At 59.4% G+C, this 17,293-nt stretch overlaps 2 protein-coding genes across 2 annotated transcripts in view; both read right to left on the reverse strand.

Moving 5' to 3' along the window:
• Positions 1-3: 3 nt before the first annotated feature.
• Positions 4-8,276, reverse strand: KIAA1614 (KIAA1614 ortholog). The gene is made up of 9 exons (XM_033516556.1): positions 7,026-8,276; positions 6,428-6,491; positions 5,133-5,282; positions 3,316-4,544; positions 3,109-3,238; positions 2,184-2,388; positions 1,693-1,805; positions 1,364-1,548; positions 4-1,067 (listed from the first exon to the last, which is right to left on the reverse strand). The coding sequence occupies exons 1-9, from the start codon at positions 7,621-7,623 to the stop codon at positions 874-876; spliced, it is 2,868 nt and encodes a 955-aa protein (XP_033372447.1). The 5' UTR covers positions 7,624-8,276; the 3' UTR covers positions 4-873.
• A 1,934-nt stretch (positions 8,277-10,210) lies between these two features.
• XPR1 (xenotropic and polytropic retrovirus receptor 1) overlaps positions 10,211-17,293 on the reverse strand; it is a 108,393-nt gene continuing 101,310 nt past the window's right edge. Inside the window, exons 14-15 of the mRNA XM_019007668.1 lie at positions 17,076-17,293; positions 10,211-15,507 (exon numbers count right to left, since the gene is read on the reverse strand). The exon at positions 17,076-17,293 is cut by the window's right edge and continues 3 nt beyond it. Of these exons, the coding sequence (XP_018863213.1) occupies positions 15,447-15,507; positions 17,076-17,293 (279 nt within the window). The 3' untranslated portion in view covers positions 10,211-15,446. The remainder of the gene's footprint in view (positions 15,508-17,075) is intronic.

A 17,293-nucleotide genomic window follows, 5' to 3' on the forward strand; every position in this document is an offset into this window, starting at 1 on the left:
GTCTGCTGGCACCAGGGAGTGGGAAGAGCTCTCCCACCAGCGTTTGCCAGGTATCACCTTCCTGGTTTTTGAGGCATAAGCAGCATCTGCAGTTTCTGGGGTCACCTCAGCATTGTGGGCAGCTGTGCCCAGGTGTGAGGTTGCTGCAGACAGCTGTACCCAGATGTGGGGCACCACTGTGCAGAGGGCAGCCATTGCTGCCATGCCACTGCTGCTGGAGACAGTCGTTCCAAGGACGTGTTTTGCCTTCCATGGCTGGAAAAAAGAATCCCAAAAAATCCCGAAGGAGCCCTGCAGGTGGCTGAGCCCCCTGCCTGCCTGCCCAGGGCCCCCCCAGCATGGTCAGGAGGTGGCTGGTGGAGCAGGAGGGCCAAGAGAAAACAAGAAGCAAAGACCCCAGGGCCACAAGTACCACCCCAGCCCCTCCATGCCACAAGCCAAGGGCATTGTTTTGTTATTGCAGAGATGTATTTTTCAGTTTGAAATAATTTAAAAGAACCTCACCAGCCCTCCAGCACAAGGTGGCTGTGCTGGCAGGAAGCCCTCTGTCTCCTGGGGTCACAGATGGGGTGTCCCCATGCTGGTCATGCCCAGCAGGACAGACCCACCCAGCTCTGTTGGGGCCAGGCTGTCCCCTGTCCCCCACACTTAGGCAGCTCCTAGAGATTCTGGGGTGTCCTTGGTCCCACACTCTGTCCTAGGGGGACAAGGAGAGCCACCTGTCCCTGTTGCTGTGGAGCCAGGCAGGTCCTGGCGCTGTGAGGCAGCTTGGTCCACGCCACACCATCCTGGGACATCACCGGGACATCGTCCTTCTCCCATCACTGGGACAGCCTCCTGCTCCCTGCAGGCTTCACAGGAGCCGTGCCAGGGCTACCGTGGCGCGGGGCGGTGCCGGAGCACGCGCAGGGCCAGCGTGTCCGCCTGGAGCAGCAGCTGGCGGATGCGGGCCAGCCCCAGCCCCGAGACGGCCGCGCCGTTGACCTGCAGGATCTCGTCCCCCACGCCCAGGAGCCCCGCGTAGAGCTTGGCTGTGCCGGCATCCGCCATCTCCTGCACGTAGACACCTGAGGAGGGAACAGGGATGGGTGAGAGCCCTTCCTGCCCCGGAGTGCCCAGGGGCTGCACAGAAACAAACCTGTGACAAACAGCCTTTGTCCCAAGCCGAGTGCTGACGGACACGTTGAATTGTGTGTGGGCAAAGCCACACGTGGCAGCGTCTCCCCACCCTCGTCACCCCTCTGGGGCTCAGCAGCAATGGAGCAACCCCCTCCACCCATGCCCAAGCTCGCCCCCGGGGTGGGACCAGAGCCACCCTGGAGGGACCGTGGTGTGCCAAAGCTTTGGGATGGTCCCACAACACCTGTGTCGGGCCGGCCGTGTCCGGAGGTCACAGAGAACCCGAAGGCGCCGTCGGGGGGTCGCTGCAGCTCCAGCTGGCTGGTGCCATCAGGGAACACCTCGACCACGCGCCCCACCGCGCGCAGCTGGCCGGGCGCCCCAATGTCCTCCACGCTCAGCGAGCGCTGCGGCCCCGAGCCCCCCTTCCTGTGGGGAGAGGGAAGATGGGTGAGTGGGGACCAGGGAAGCTGCTGGAGAGCGGGTGATGCAGCCCCTGGCTGCACTGAGCCATCACAGCACCCCAGAACAGCCTTCCAGGGCACCACAGAGATGTGCCAGGCCACATCCTACCTGTCAGCCGTGGTCTGGGGCAGGAGGTAGGCACTGGCACGGGGTGCCTTGCCCAGCTGGGGATGCAGGCTTTGGATAGAGGCAGCTTTTTGGGGCTGGCAGAAGGGTGACACCTGGTGAGAAACACCTGGCTGAGATGGGGACAAACATTGTGCTTCACCCACTGATGTTCCGAGGGAGTGGAGGAAATTGGGACATCCCGCCCTGCTGGATCACTCCCCAACTCACTGCTGAGGGACTAGTGTATCTGCTCTTCCACTGCCCCTCCTCTCCCTCCTTCCCCTTCCACTTCCCAGTTGGCTCCAGGCTTTTCACACCCAACAGATTTGGGGTGGCATATCCCCCCACACCCCTCCAGGACCACCTGAGCCATAAATCCATACTGGGGAATACTTCATCCCAGCCTAGCATCCTTTCCCTTGTGCCACCCCTGTCTCCCTGTGAGCATCCCCTGGCGTGGTCCAAGCTCCATTGGCAATGTCCAAGCTCACCAGCTGCAGGGACTGCAGGGACGGTGACTTCTTGAGGCTGGGGCCGCCCGGCGGGGAGCCTCCGGGGGCCGGGAGCTGCTCCATGCTGTAGCAGCGGAAGCGGCCCAGGCGCTGCTTGGTGCTCTGGCTCAGGCTGCACAGGAGCTTCTTCAGCCCCGACGCCGAAGCGCTGCTGCCCTTGCGGCTCACGGGCCGCCCCGGCTCCCTGGGAGGAGAGGCGTGGTGGTCACACACGGCGTGTCTGGGGCGGCAGCAGGACCTGCAGAGGCCTCTGGGCTGGGGGTGCATCCTGCACCTGCCTTGGCAGCCCTGAGAGCCCCAGCACGGTGAGATTGGGGTGCATGGGGAGATCGGGGTGCATTGGTGAGATCGGGGTGCATTGGTGAAATTGGGGTGCATGGGGAGATCGGGGTACATTGATGAGATCGGGGTGCATTGGTGAGATCGGGGTGCATGGGGAGATCGGGGTGCATGGGGAGATCGGGGTGCATTGGTGAGATCGGGGTGCATTGATTAAATTGGGGTGCATTGGTGAGATCGGGGGCAGCCGCCTCCCCGCAGCAGTGACCCTGCACACGCACCTTTGTCACTACCCAAAGTGACCCGAAGGGCTCCCTCCCTGTTTTCTCTGTTACTCCAGGGGTTTAACACCCCCTCCGAAGTGCCCTGCTCTGCCCCAAGGGATCACATCCTGCCAATGGGCTCAGAGGACCCAGCACCACATTGGAATTCTCCTGCCAGGCTGAGACATGCAGCGCCAGGCAGCTCTCCCAAACTCACAGCAAGGCACGGGCACGTTGTATCCCCCGTATTGTGGTTTCTGGGAGGGTTTTGGAGCCGGGGAGCTCAGCCCAGCAGCACCCTGCAGTGCCCCGGAGGGATGCTCAGGGCTGCGTGGTTTGGGATGCCACGGCCGCTCACTCACCCGTGGGCCGCGCTCCCGGCCGGGTGCGGCTGGGGCTGCGCTCCCGGCATCCCGGCACCTTCCCCCGCAGGATGAGCAGCCTCCTGGGGCACGGGGGTGACAGGGCTGGCAGCGGGGTGTGACAGTGTCCCTGCAACCAACAGTGAGACAGTCACACGCCTGTTTCATTGGGGACCCGCCCTGGCACCCCATGCGTGGGTCCCTTACCTCCGCCCGTCCCCGGCGCGTCCTGCCCGTGGGTGTTGTTGCAATTGTTGGTGGACAAGGCACGGAGGGGGCTCCCCGGGAGCCACCTGGGGCTGCAGAGACCCCGCCGCTCGGCCGGCCCCGCCGTGCCCCTGGGCTGCGGAGGGGAGGCGCTGCCAGCACCCGGCTCGGGGCCCGGGACTCCTTGGCTCGGCGCCTGGCGGCTGCCGCTGGAGAACAGGGCTTTCCTGCAAGGCACCTGGGCGCAGGCCTTCTTGGTAGGGGGGGGAGCAGGGACGTGGGTGCCCGGAATGGGGGTGCTGGTCCTCAGCTGCGAGGAAGGCTCCAGAGGCTCACTGGGCTCATGCTGGGGGCGAGCTGTGTTTCCCATTCCCTTGCTGCCCCCCGGATGCCGATGGGGCTCCCCATCTTCCCGGCTGCTGCTTCTTCCCGGTGCTGGGGGGCAAACAGGCCCCGGCCCCGAGTGCCCATCCTCGGGGCCACCGCTGGCCACACAGGGCCCCTTCCTGGCCCTCGCCTCCGGCTGCGGGGCAGCACGGGGAGTTCTGTGCCCACGAGCCCGGGGGTCGCGGTGCCCCCGCAGGTGGGGGCTGCGGGGTCCCGCCTCCTCGCTGTCCGTCCGGCAGCCGTCGGAGGTGTCGGTGCTCTCCAGGGCCGAGTCCACCTCGTCAATGTAGGTGACATCCCCGATGTAGGTCTCCTTGATCTTCTCGGTGTGGATGCGCTGCCGGGAGGGCAGGATCCACAGTGGGGACCCTCCGGGGCCCAGAGGCCTGATTTTAGGCTCTGTCTGCGCAGCGCTCGGCCCCCTGCTCTCCCCCGGGACGCTTCTTTGTGCCGCAGGGCTACTTTTGGCCACGTCGGGGGCAGCTTGCTGGTCCGTGCCCCGGCCGGCGGCAGCACCGAGGAAGGAGCCGCAAGCGCTGCATTTGCCCCCGGCTACGAGGTCGCCAGTGCGGGCTTTGGGCTGGCCAGCGCCGTCCCCCGGCTGCCTGCTGCCGGCCGGCTCCGGCGAGGCGAGCGCCGAGCCCAGCGCCCGCCGGTGCCGCAGCTGCAGCCGCTCCAGGTACCGCACCTCGGCGTCCCGGGCCGACTCGTCCTCGAAGCGGACACGGGATGGGGACGGTCCCCGCGGCCGCCGCGGCCGCCCGCAGCTCGACTCCCCGCTGGACGAGTCGCTCAGGCTCCCGCCGTCCCGCGGGGCGACGCTCGGCCTTCCACTGGGCTCCCTGCCGTGGGGACAGACAGACGGACGCGGGCGAGCTGCAGGGGCTGCTCGGCAACCCTGGGAAAGCAGGTCGGGAGGGGGAAAAACCCAGTGCAAAAGATGGGGCGAGGAGGAAAGTCCGCCCGCTTCTCCCTGGCTGTGTACGGCTCTGCTTCCCTCCGGCCTGAAGCCGAAATCCGGAGAGGCTGCGGCACCTCCCTGCTCCCATGGCTCGACCTCCATCGCCCCTTCCCTGCCCCGAGGTGTGTGGTTAATCATTCCAGGAACGCCACATCGCACATGACCTGGCACACACGGCCAGACGCCGCTGTGGTCCAGCCTCCAGCAGCGAGTCTCACCCGGGAAAACATTCCCCATGGGCTGGGAAACGCCATCCTCCCAACCCCGACACTTCCGTGCGATCACAAAACACAACCAAACGCCTCCCGAACGCCGCCGCAAAGAGCTCGGGCGCATCCGCGCTACGAGGCTGCACCGTGCGCGCAGCGGGGTGGGATCCCGGCTCCGAACACACCCTGCACGCCGTGTCCGTGCCCCAAACCCGGCTGCAGGCCTTGCAACGCCGCGGGGGCAGGAAGGAGGCACTGACCTGGGCTGCGGGACGGCGGTGGGGAGGAGGAGGATGTCGTGGCTGGCGCGCAGGGGGTTCGTCCGAGCCTTCATGCGGGCTCGCTGCAGCAGCTGCTTGGCCTGCTCGTGCCGCGGGCTCAGCTCCAGCTCCTGCCCGGCGACAAAGGCCCTGCAGCCCCGCAGCGGGCAGGGGGATTAGGAAAAAATAACAGGGATTAGACGTGCTTTAACAGTGACGACGAGGCTGCTCTGCCCAGGGAAAACGGGGCTCGGCTGCCATTCATGGGCGGGCTGGCTGCCGCGCCGGGGGGTGGCCGGGCGGGCACCCCTCATCTCCTGGCACCAGGAGAGACTTTAGGGGCGGGCTCAGCACCCGCACAGCTCGGGCACAGGCTGGGCCGAGGCAGCGCTTTGTGCCACGGGCATCCCGGAGGTGGGAAAGGGAAAGCGGGGTAGGCGCTACTTCCCATCCCCACCGGTGTCAATCCCGCGGCGGTGGGGGGCAGGTTTGGGGTGACACCCCTGACCTGATTGTCTTGCTGCCTTCCCTTCCTTGCGGGGGGGTCTTTCCCCGCACCCCCAGCCCCCTCTGAGTGCAGGGTGAGGGACCTGTCAGCTCTCCCTGCTGCAGCACTGCCTTCCCGCTTGGGCATGGCCCTAATCCTCCTGATTAAAATAATCAGCTCAGGCAGTCTCTTCGGAAGCCTGGCCTTAACCTCTTCAGGGCAGCACGGTGGGCACACGCTGCCCCCGCCCCAGCAGCACCGTGGGAGGCCCAGCCTTCCCCCAGGCTTTGGCTGCCCTGTTCACAGGAGGTGCTGCATCCCCAGCTCTGCCTTGCACCCCCCATGACTGATCCAGCTGCCAGAGCAGAGCAGAACCAGTGACCACAATACTGGGGGGGTCTTTCCCCACTCACTGTTCTATCCTACACAGCCCCCAGCCTCTCACCTGCCTATGCCACCTCCTTATTTTTAGTCTGTACCTCTAAGGTTTTTCATTAGTCCAACAAGATTACACACTCCTGCCACCTCGATCCTCTTAAGCACCTGGAGCAAATTTCTGTCCCATCCTCTTCCCCAGTTCCCTTCCTAGCCTGGCGTCGTGGCAGGGACGTTCTGTGCTCAGACACCAGGGGGACACCCAGCTCCTGTCCCTTGTCACACTGAAGCGTCACTGGGACCCAGCCACGCTCCCTCACCAGCTGCCCCACAGCCCTTCCCTGGAGCTGCTTCAAAGGGTGCCTTTAAAATACAACACTGGGGAGTGGGAAAGAGGGACATGTCCATTTCTGCCACACTGGGACGGACCTACCTGCAGCCCTCAGCGTCCTGCATCGAAACCCCTGAGTCCCAGTCCCCATCGCTCGCTGGCATCTCTGAAATGCAGGACAGGGAGAGGCATTAGCCTGGTTGGATGGCAACCCCCATCCTCTTGATAGCACCTCCCATATATCCCATCCCAACACCCTCCACAGGGCTCTCCCAGATGTCTGGCTCTGGGAGAGCCCAAAGGGGTGGAACGTGGGGCAACAGCACCTGGCTGTAGGTGTGGGACTGAGGCCATGGGGTCACTGGGGCAGATGCTATCAAAGGAGAAATTAACTCTCTTTTCTGGTGGCAGCTTGCAAAGGGACAGTGATGCCCCCAGACCCGGTGTGTCCCAGAAATTGAGTTTCTTGCTTTTAGCAGTGAAATTCCTCACCACGACACCAGACGGGACTGACTGGTATCACCCAGAGAGCATCTCCTGAGCATCTCCTACATCCCGCTGAAGGGGGTGGGACAGCCCTGGGGTGTGAGGCAGCAGGGAGGCTGGAGGCTGGCCCTGAGGACTCCCGTCATCCAAAAGATTTTCCCTCCCACTTCCCCGCGCTGTCCTGAAAGAGCCACCACCTTCCCAAAATACACACCGGGTGCGGCAAGGCCCAGCACCTCCTGCAGCAGCCGCCGGTTCCTCTCCACCCGCTCGGCCAGCGAGAGCCTCTCCCAGCTCCCCGCCCTGGGGGGGGACACGGAGGGACGCCCCCAGTCCCGCAGCGGGGTTCGGGCCTCTTCATCCAGGGAGGGTCTCTCGTGGAGGGAGGCAGAGCGCCAGGACCTGCTGCCCTTGTCCGGGGCATCCCTGGGTACCGGGAGCCTCCAGAGCCCCGGGGTTCCGGCTCGGGGTGCCGGGGCGCTGCCCGGAGCGGGCTCCCCTCCATCCAGCAGCCCATCCGTCAGGTACGTGCGGAGCTGAGCCCGCGGCTCCCCCGCCGCCACCTCTGCCCCCGGCTTCCCCCGCCGGGCCCGCGGCTTCTTGGGCGAGGGGCGCTCGGGGGCGGCTGCGGGGGTCCCCGGCCGCCCGCCCCGCTTCTCCTTCAGCGCTTTCACCTTGCCCTCCAGGACGGCGTGGGGGCCGCGGGCGGGCTCGGGGCGCTCCGGCGGGGCCGGGCTGCGGCCGCCGCTCTGGCTGAGCTGCCTGGGGGGCCGCGGCAGGCGCCGCGCATCAGCGGGAGGGCTCCTCTCCATGAGTCCTGCGGGGATAGAACCCAGGACATGAGCCCTGCACTGCCCTCCCCGACACCCACCCTGCGGCTTCCACAAAAGGCATCAGCCCCGCCTGCCTCGGGGCGATGCTACCGGCGTGTGCCTGGAGAGGGAGGGGACAGGGAGGTGACACGAGGTCACCCAGAGCACCGACACTGTGCCGGTATCAGCGGGGAGCAGGGGGAACGGGGCGCCACCGAGGGATCGCTGGTTCCCCGAGGCCAGGGGCTGGGCAGGAGAGCGGGTGCCCACCCAGCAAGAAGGAACCGGAGGGAACTGACGCTTTCTGAGCTAAACCAGGCCCCAAAACCTCCGCAGAGCAGAAATCCTTCCCGACCACAACTCTCCGAAGGTGCCCGGACAGACGCCAGCCCCTGCTCCGCCCCGGCCCCCGGGGCCACACGTGGCACTCGTCCTGCGCCCTCCTCTCCGTCCCGGCGGCTCCCAGGTGCCTCCTGCACCCCGCCGGGAGCATCCTGTGCCCGTGGTACCCCCGGAGGAACCCAGGTGCCTCCTGCACCCCGCCGGGAGCATCCTGTCCCCGCTGGTACCCCCGGAGGAGCCTCCCCCGCGGCCGGGGCTGCAGGAGCATCCCCGTGACACCCCCCGGTCCCCATCGCCGCCCCGCAGCCCCTCACTGCCCCAGGTTGAGTGGGACGGGGCCACGGGCGGGATGAGAGGGGCTGTTCTTACCCCCGGAGCAGCATCGGGAGAGGGCTGGGAAGAAGGAGAAGAAAGCGGAAGAAGGGAAGGAAGCAGGGGAGGGAAAAAAGAAATTAAAAAAAAAAAAAACGGCCAAACCAGCAAATCCCGGCCCCTCCAGCCGAGCCCGAGCTCAGCCGCTTGGCTGGGCCGTGGGGCCGTGGCTGGCCCTGCCTCCCGCCCCGGCCTCCTCCTCCTCCTCCTCCTCCTCTCCGCGCACCCCACGCCGGGGCACCGGGCCAAAGCCGGCCCCGGTCCCCGCCACGCCGGGGGTGACCCCGAGCTGCCACCCCGGCACCTCCACGGGACGGAAAGGCGGCAGCCCGGGACGGAGCGATGCCGGCTGCCGTGGCCCTCTCTCAGGAATGTCCTTTGTCTGGGCTGCGGCTTGGGAAGGCGGCGGAGCCTCCCCGGGTGCCGAGAGGGGCTGTCCCGCACCCGCGGGATGGCAACGCTGCTCCCGGGGCATTTCTCCAGCAGCAAAGCCCGCCTGCTCTCGGCACCTTCCTGGGAGCATCACACTTGTGCAGCTGTGCTAAACTCTGCTTTCCGGAGGCCGGATCCTGCTCGGACCCACGGCGAGCCAGGGCCGTCACATTTCCAGGCGGGAGGGCGGTGGGAGCCGAGCTCGGTGCATCCGCACACATCCCTGCCCTAAAACCCGGCATGCGACACGTGCCTGCTCCCCGAGCACCAAAACCCCCCCTCCTGTCCTTCCTCGAGGGTCCCGGGTGGGCAGCGCTTACCTGGAGGTGCCAGGGCTGCCGTCCCCGGGGGCACCAGGGGTCTGAGGGGGCCCGGGGCGTCCCGGCCCCGCTCCGGCTGCCGCTTTAAGCTCTGGCTTTTGATATTCGTGATTGGTTTCATAATCCCGATCAAAAGGAAATCACCAGGATTATGAAATTGTTTTAATCCTCCTGGCTCTGGCCGCACCGGCCCCTGCCAGCACGAGCAGCAAGAAAATCACTTTTATCTTCTTAAAATGTCCCCGGCCACCCTGGTGGGCCCCCATCACAGCCAAACGTGAGCCCAAGGGCTTCCTCCCCCATGGGAGATGACAACAGGGGTGATTCCATGGGGGACAGACCGAGCATCTTCCCTTGGCTGCTTCCAGGCAGGAAGGGCCAGCCGAGCTTTGTGTGGAAGAGCCCAGGGCAGAGGAACCATCCTCGCCCTGTCCCCCAGCCCTGGGCTCCAACCTCCCCTGTGACCCATCCTTACCTGCAAGCCATTCCAAAAAGGGATCCTGGCTCCTTTGCCTGGGCTGTGGAGGTGACACACGCCCGGGAGATGTCCCCATCGAGCTGGGGTGAGGTGCCAAAGCAGGGGCAGCAGGAGGGCTCCTGCCACCAGGCAGGGAATGCCAGCAGGGAGCCGTGGCTGGGATTAAACCTCCGGGAAGCGGCTGCTGTGAGCAGCGACCGGCTTAGAGCGATTTCACTGGGCTCTCTTCTGGAGGGAGATTGATTGCAAGAGGCAATGAAGAGATTTAAAGAGCAAAATAAAAGCACAGACCCCAAACAACCCTGGGCTGGGCTGCTCAGCTTCTGGTCACCCACTGTGCTGGCAGGACACCACCTTGGAGTGGGGATCGGCTGGAAAGAGGCAACCAAAGGCTCCCCAAAGGACCACGAGCCTTTGGCCAGCACAGCACAGTCTGGGCAGGAGGAGCTCCTGGCACGTTGGGTGTGAGCCCCTCTGCCCACCTCCACCTCCTCCCAGGACATGGATGTCCTCCACCTCCAGCCTCCAGCGACATCCCACGGCTCCCGAGAGCAGCAGGAGCCAATGCTCCATGCGTGGATGCAGCACAGGGGTGGCACTTGGGAAGACACACACACAGACCAGGGACAAAAGAGCCATCAGATCATTGGAAAACAAAGAGCTTGTAATAATGAAAAAAGGACAGATTTCGTAACCAATCACTTTTTCCTTTGAAAAAACACAATCACATTAACTTTGCTTTATACAACCACCTAGAAACTATGAAACAGTATCACATTGTGCAGTATTATTATTTTTTTTTAAAACCTACTTATCAAGAAGGGAATTCCACACTTCAAAAATTATATCCATTTGGGGAGGGAGGAGGAGACAGCTAATAGCGCAGTCACAGATACATCATGAGTCCAAGCAAGCGGCAATTCTTTGTCCTCACCTTTTCCACTGAGCCAAAACCGAAGAGTGGAGAAGGGGAAAGCAAAAGAGAAAGGGGGGGGGGAAGAAAGAAAGCACCCACAGAGGACTAATCACACTCCATAATTACTTTTGACATCTACAGGGCTTCATAGAAAGATCATTTAGACCAACACAGCGGGGAGGGGGAGAGGAAGGCGGCAGCGGGACCCAGGGGGAACTTTGGCATTTCCACCCCGGGCCTCTTCCAAGCGCCGATCCTTCGCCACGAGGACCTGCGGGATGGAGAGGTCATCGCAAGTTCTACCAGGATGCCCAATTTCTCCTCTGGAGTGAAGAGTTTGCAATTTGGTTTACAGAGCTCGAGGGACTGTCAGGCCACAGGGCCCCTCGCCTGCTTTGCCAGGGCTGTGCCAAGGCCAGGGACAGGGACAGGGCTGGGGTGTCAGCACCGGGGTGCTCCCCGCATTGTGTCCCATTCCTGGGGTGTCACAGCAGGGACTGAAGCCCCCAGGGATGGTGACACCCCAGGATGGTTTAGCCCACGGTGGCAGCAGGGGACACTGGCCCCAAGGTGCAGAGTTTGGGGTTGGGGTGATGTGAAGGGTTTGATGAGGTGACAGCCACTGAGCCCAGCCGTGACTGCTGCAGAGGTACCGTAGGGATTTCCCACTCTTCCCCCAGGAGCCCCAGCCCCTCTTTTCCAAGGAAACAAAACAATCTGATTGCCTTCTGGAATACAAAAGTAAATTAAAAAAAAAAATTAAAAATGTTTTAAGGCAGAAGATCACCTTCCCCCTGCGAGTGCGAAGCAGAAGGGCGGAGGAGAGGAGGGAGGATGTGGAGCTGGGATGCAGCATGTGAGCAAAGTGGCTTTTGTGTCCCCAGCTTGCCAAGCCATGTGCCAGCCCCAGGACACTTCCCAGCACACGGCAGGACGCTGGGGACGAGGGCAGAGCACGGCAGCATCCCTGCAGGACCAGGCCAAATCCGCTCGGCCGTTCAAAACACAGCAAAGGCTTCACACTGTCTGCGCTGCTCGTGGGAAGTGAAATCCCCAGGGTATCTCCTGGAACAGGAACATGAGGAACATGCCTTCCCTCCCTGTCTGCCACACTGGCCTTGCACAGTGCCAGCACGGAGGCAGAACAAGCAGCACAAGCGTTTTTAGGGAAGATGGAGCAGCAGGATCCAGCTCTGCTGAGATTTCCACCAGAGATCCCTCCCATCCCAAGAAGTTCATGCTGAAGGCTGCTGCCAGTTGACCCCTTTCATTGGAATCAGACAAACAGCAAAGACACTGAGAGAATGAGGAGGGCCAGGAGCAGGGTTGGGAAAGGCGTAGGATGAACAGCAGCTGACTTTGGGAATGCACCTGGATGAGAGAGGTAGGAGCTTGCTGGATACATACAGGCTGCAGCCAGGAGTGCTGCAAATGCATTTCTTTTAAAATGTGGTGGGACAGCATCGGTTCTCGTTGGAGAAGCTCCCACTCCTCCTTGCTGAGTCCAAAGATCCCAATCCTGCCCTGCTGGGACACACCCATGCCATGAATCCTGTCCCAGTCCTGTCAGGAGCACACCCATGGCACTGCCCAGGCACAGGGAGCCGGTGTTTCTGGTGACACCATCCCAAAGCCACATGGGGAACCCCAGCCAGCAAATCAATTCTGGATGCTGCAACACCTCAGCCCCTGCAACCCCAAAATCCCCAGGAAAGCAGGAGGGAATCAGCATGGAGAAGTGAGTTCAAGGGAATCTCCAGAAGTCATAAACGCCACAGTGCGGCATCTCCTCTCCTTAGCCCTCCCTAATGGGTTTCACCACACCAAAGCAGCTCCACACCATCCTCAGAGCTGTACAACTCAACCTCCACTGAATCACGAGGCACAGCCCAACACCTGAAAGCCAGAGCTTGAAGACCTTCCTCAGATTCCACTTCCCATCCAGCTGCATCCCAACAACTGAAGCAGTGGATAAAACCCTCACCCTCAGCTCCTTTTAACGCTGCTCTGTCCTTCTGGACTGCCACCCCGCTGCTCTCCCTACAGGAGTGTTTTCAAGCACCCATGAGCAAAGCCCAGCTCAGGAAATGTCCCCACTCCCCTCGCTCCTGCTGCTCCCAAGGAGTGCCAGAGCTATTTTCTCTCACCATCTGTTCTGCTTCATTAGGTCTCCCTTTATTGGCCAGATGTTCTCGTAGATGTGGAGCCATCCCGGCTTTAGTGCTCGCTGCTCTCAGGAGGAATCTGCACGCCTGATTTCTCAGAAATCCCTGGGAGGGAGGGAACAGGCAGGGCTGGGAGCTAGGAGCCTTTAAAAGCCACACTTCTGGGAATTCAGGCTGCTTTCCCCCAAGACAGCATCTCCACTGCCAAAAGGGACCATGTTTTATTTTAGGAGATAATGTTTGCTTGTCGTAGTGCACCACCTCCCTTTTTTCCCCCCACCCCTTACTTCTCCTGCCAGTAAAGACAGAAAAAGGGAAGAGAAAGAGCAGAGCAAGGAGCAGAGCAGATGGACACACCAAATTCTTGCTTCCCATAAGGATTTGGGTTAACTACAGAGTAAGAATTTAATCACTTGCAACCCCACCCTCCCCAGGAGGTTGGGAAGCAGAGGGTTGGAGGGTGCAGCAGCAGGATGGACAGATGGACACACAGCCATGCCCTGCCCTCCCCAGCCCAGCTGAGGAAGGCAGGGTGCTCCCAAGGGACTGGAATAATTTCCAAACCACAGAACCATGGAATGGTTTGGGTTGGAAGCGACCTTAAGGACCATATAGTTCCAATCCCCTGTCCTGCAGGGACACCCTCCACTGGACCAAATTGCTCAGGATGTCTCTCTGTATTTTTAATTTCCCTCTGAAAGGAAGACAATTACCAATTAAGCTCAGATTCTTTGTATAAAAAACCCACTTGCTTAAGTAACACCCAGTGCTGTTACTTGATTTGAATGAATCCAAATAATTTTGGCTTGCCTCCCTCCCAGTGCAGCTGCCCTCCCCTAACCTCCCCAGGCAGGGATGGCTCCATTCCCCACTGCTGCAAATACCTTCACATGGTTTGGACATGGCACCAATGCAAATTAGGAACCTGAAATATTTTAATATTTAAGGGGTTTTATATCCCAGACTCCACTTCCATGTGAATGGGAATGACCAAGGGGAGGTAAAGGCAGGAATCCAGGGGAGATGGACAGCACAGCCCCAGCTCATCCAGCTCTGCTCCCACCAGAGCAGCACCACAACGGGGTTTTAATCTATTTCCAGTTAAATGAAGAGAACCAAGTTTCCTTCTCCAGTTCCTCTGGGCAAGAGGCACAGCAGGCAAACTGAGGAAATGGAACACACCAGCCATGGGAGACATTGGGCTGGTTAAGGGGAACAACCACCAAACAGCAACAGAGGGGAGAATCCTGCAATTCCATCACCCAAACCATCACCAGCCAGGTGAGGATCCTCCTTCAGGAGTTTCACCCTTCCCTTGCAGACCCAGGGAGAACAGGGCGAGCCAAGGGAAGGACTCTGAGGCCATCCAAGTCACATCTCTCATCCAACACAATTTGCTCAGCTGTCCATTACCCAGATCTGCTCAATTATCCCACTTCCCAAACTGGGGGAATGGGATGAGCCAAGGGGCAGATCACCAGGACAGTGCCCAACAGAGGCTTTTTGCTCAACCAGAAGCCACAGAAGAGCTGTTTTCCATCTCACCTTCCCCATCGTGTGAGCACACCACAGATCTTTCCATGCTCCCTGGAGCAAAGCACCACTCCTAAGCCCCAGCCTGATGAACCCCCTGTCCCATGAGAACTGTCACCTCCTCGCCTTGTCCCACTTTGCTGGGCTGCTGGAGAACTCCTGAAAAGCTCCCTGCTCGGGCTGAGATGCCCTCAGGACACATCTAAGGCTTGGAAAAGTACTTTTTTTGATCTGGAGAATGCAGTTCCAAAGCCTTTGTTCACCCAGTGTTTTGTGCTGTTGGTGGGAACCAACTCTCCTTTCCTTAGGATCATCTCAGGATCATCTGCACTACTTTCACACATGGAGGAGTTGGCTTTGAACCGGCACGAGCGACATGCCCAGAAGCAGTAGCAGCAACTAAAAAAATATCAGAAAGAGAAACTTTGGTTTAAAATAAAATTGAAAAGAAATAAAAGAGAGAGAAGGTACACACAGGTGCAAGTTGTCTCACGAGAGGGGTTATTTGCAGGGGCATCACCCCACGACCCTGGAGATGGAGATCTACATTCCCCACTTTGTTTCACCGTTACAACCTTCAATTGCACAGGACTCAAAATCACTCTCATATGGTTGTTAAGTTTCATAAATAATGTGAAAACTATATGCAGCAGATACATCATATTTCCAAAAAATTATAAGAAAAGTTACATCAAATTAAAAAGTAGCTTCATGAATGAAGATACTGCTCTAAGTGCACTTTCCCTGCAAGTGCAGCCAGTGCCTCAGCGCTGGATATGAAGGAAAAAAATAAAAAAATAACTGAAAAAACAAAAAAAACAACAAAAAAAAAAAAATCAGATTTAAAAAGTCCGGTTTCAACCAGTTAAAACCGGGCCAAGCAGAAACCGAGTGTGCTCTCGGCACTGTCCCATGAGGGAGTCCCTATGATGCTTCGTTATCCAGATAAGGTTTGTATGTCCTTGTTGAGACTGTAAACAATCCTTCTTTCCTGAACTGTCCTCTTTATTGGCAAAACAAAGTAAAATATTTTATTTTTGTTTGTTTGTTTGTTTAAAATAGAACATTAAAATTAACCCAGAAGAAAAGAAACGAAACACAGTGAGCTTGTTGGAGTCCATAGGATCTGGTCTGGAAGAGCTCGGAAAACGTGTTCAGTGTTTTCTCCTGTTTTCAGCTGGATCTGTACCAGAGCTCGGGTTACTTGGGGAAGAGGGGAACAGAACGAGAAAACAAAGGATGTGGAATAAGAGAACGTGGCCATCTCATGTGTTCACTTCGTTTGCTAGGTCCTCTATCAATACCTTTGTGTCAGAAGCCTTGGACCTGAAAGAAAACAAAACACAAAACACTCACTGGGGAGAAGGAATTTCTGGAATGACGCGCAGACAGCAAACCCACAGTGCACTTGGGGGAACAAAAAAAAGGGGAAAAATATCTTTCTTATGCAGAAGGGGAATAAACAATCCACTGGGACTGTTTCACACCCTCCCACTCTCCCTGGGAATAGCAGAGCCTTGTAAAGATGCCCCAGCAGTCCCTCAGCATCCTGCTCCTGTGGCACTGCTCTCTCTGCCCGTGGCCAGTGTCACCTGCCAGGCTGGGACATGGCTGGGGACACTGCACTGCTGGGTGTGGATCCCCACAGAACTCCACAAAACCCTTGCAGGATCCAGAGGAGTGTTCCTGCTCTGTCTCCTGCTGGGCTGCACTGAGGAACAGGAAGTTCTTTAGGGATATGCCTGGCACATCTCCACTCACTGCACGTCTGAGGGGTAAATGGGCATGGCTGGAGGGAATTCCACCAGGCTTTGGCCCACATTCCTTTTGCATAACATTTTTTAGTCTCTAGCAGCCACCCCAAGGCTGTTGGTATTGGTCCCATCTGTGCAGGGATAAGAGCCAAGCAGAGCCCTGAGGCCAGAGCACACCCTCCTCCTCCTCCTCCTCTTCCCACCCCTCCCATGCAGTGCTGCAGGGATTGCACAACTCTCCTGACCCGCTGTGCCTCAGCATCCCTGAGGAGCCTGGGCTTGTTCCCTGGCCAAAGGGCAGGAGGGACACAGGCCCTGCAGGGAAAACACACAGTGGACAGGTTCAGGGGCTGGGGTGCAGGGCTGGGAAACGTTTGGGGTGAGAGAATGATGGGTGGGAAGAAAAAAATGGAGGGGTTTGGATTTGAGGATTTGGATTTGAGATCTTATGTATGAACTTTAACCAAAGAAAAACTGGAATCATACAGAATCATAGAAAGGTTTGGGTGGGAAGGGACCTTAAAGATCATCTGGTTCCAACCCTCCTGCCAGAGGCAGGGATGCCACTCACTAAACCACACTGCTCAGGGCCAAATCCAACCTGGCCTTGGACACTTCCAGGGATGGGGCACCCACAGCTTCTCTGGGCAGCCCGTGCCAGGGCCTCACCAAACTCACAGAGAAGAATTCCTTCTTAATATCTGATCTAACCCTGCCCTCTGTCAGTTTAAAGCCATTGTCCCTTCTCTCATCAGGAGGTATAAAGAGTCCCTCTTCCTCTTTTTTATAAGTCCCCAAAATGTCTGCTTGAGGAGAACCTCTCCTCCAGTTTGCATTTATAACCTCTGGCAGGGTATTTTTGCAGGAGGGGAGCCTTGTAAAAAGGCAACTCCCTTTTCTGATGGTTTACCAGAACCCCAGTAGGGGATTAATCCCATATTAATATTATTAATCCAAAGGATGGATTAATTCCCTGGCAGAGAGAGACTCTCGTTTACTAACTGGACCTGTCCTCCCTTTGAAGACCGGGCTGAAATCTTTGTGCCATTCCCAGTCCAGGATTCCCAGTCCTTAATGAGCAGGAATTATTAAGAGCAGCTCCAGGGCAGGACTCTGTGGCAGAGGAGAGGCCAGACGTACTGTGAGGCGAGGCGAGGCCTGCGCAGGGACACGCTCAGGCTGCGCTTCCACTGCTTGTTCTTGCGGCGGTTCCGGACGCCGTCCTCCTGATCCATCATCTGATCCAGCAGTGTCAGGTCGTCCGCGTTCAGCGGCGCCACCGAGATGTCCCTCACCGCACGGAACTCACCACAATTGTTCAGGTGCTCGTTCTCCAGACGGAAAAAGTTCCACACAAA

The sequence above is a fragment of the Parus major genome, chromosome 8, assembly GCF_001522545.3.
Source record: "Parus major isolate Abel chromosome 8, Parus_major1.1, whole genome shotgun sequence".
NCBI lineage: Eukaryota > Metazoa > Chordata > Aves > Passeriformes > Paridae > Parus > Parus major.

Coding starts and splice junctions, on each gene's coding strand:
- KIAA1614 (XM_033516556.1), bottom strand. CDS start 7,623: ATGGAGAGGAGCCCTCCCGCTGATGCGCGGCGCCTGCCGCGGCCCCCC. Junction 5,283..6,427: donor CAGGACGCTGAGGGCTGCAG/GTAGGTCCGTCC, acceptor GCGGGGCTGCAG/GGCCTTTGTCGCCGGGCAGG. Junction 1,068..1,363: donor ACACGGCCGGCCCGACACAG/GTGTTGTGGGAC, acceptor TTCCCTCCTCAG/GTGTCTACGTGCAGGAGATG.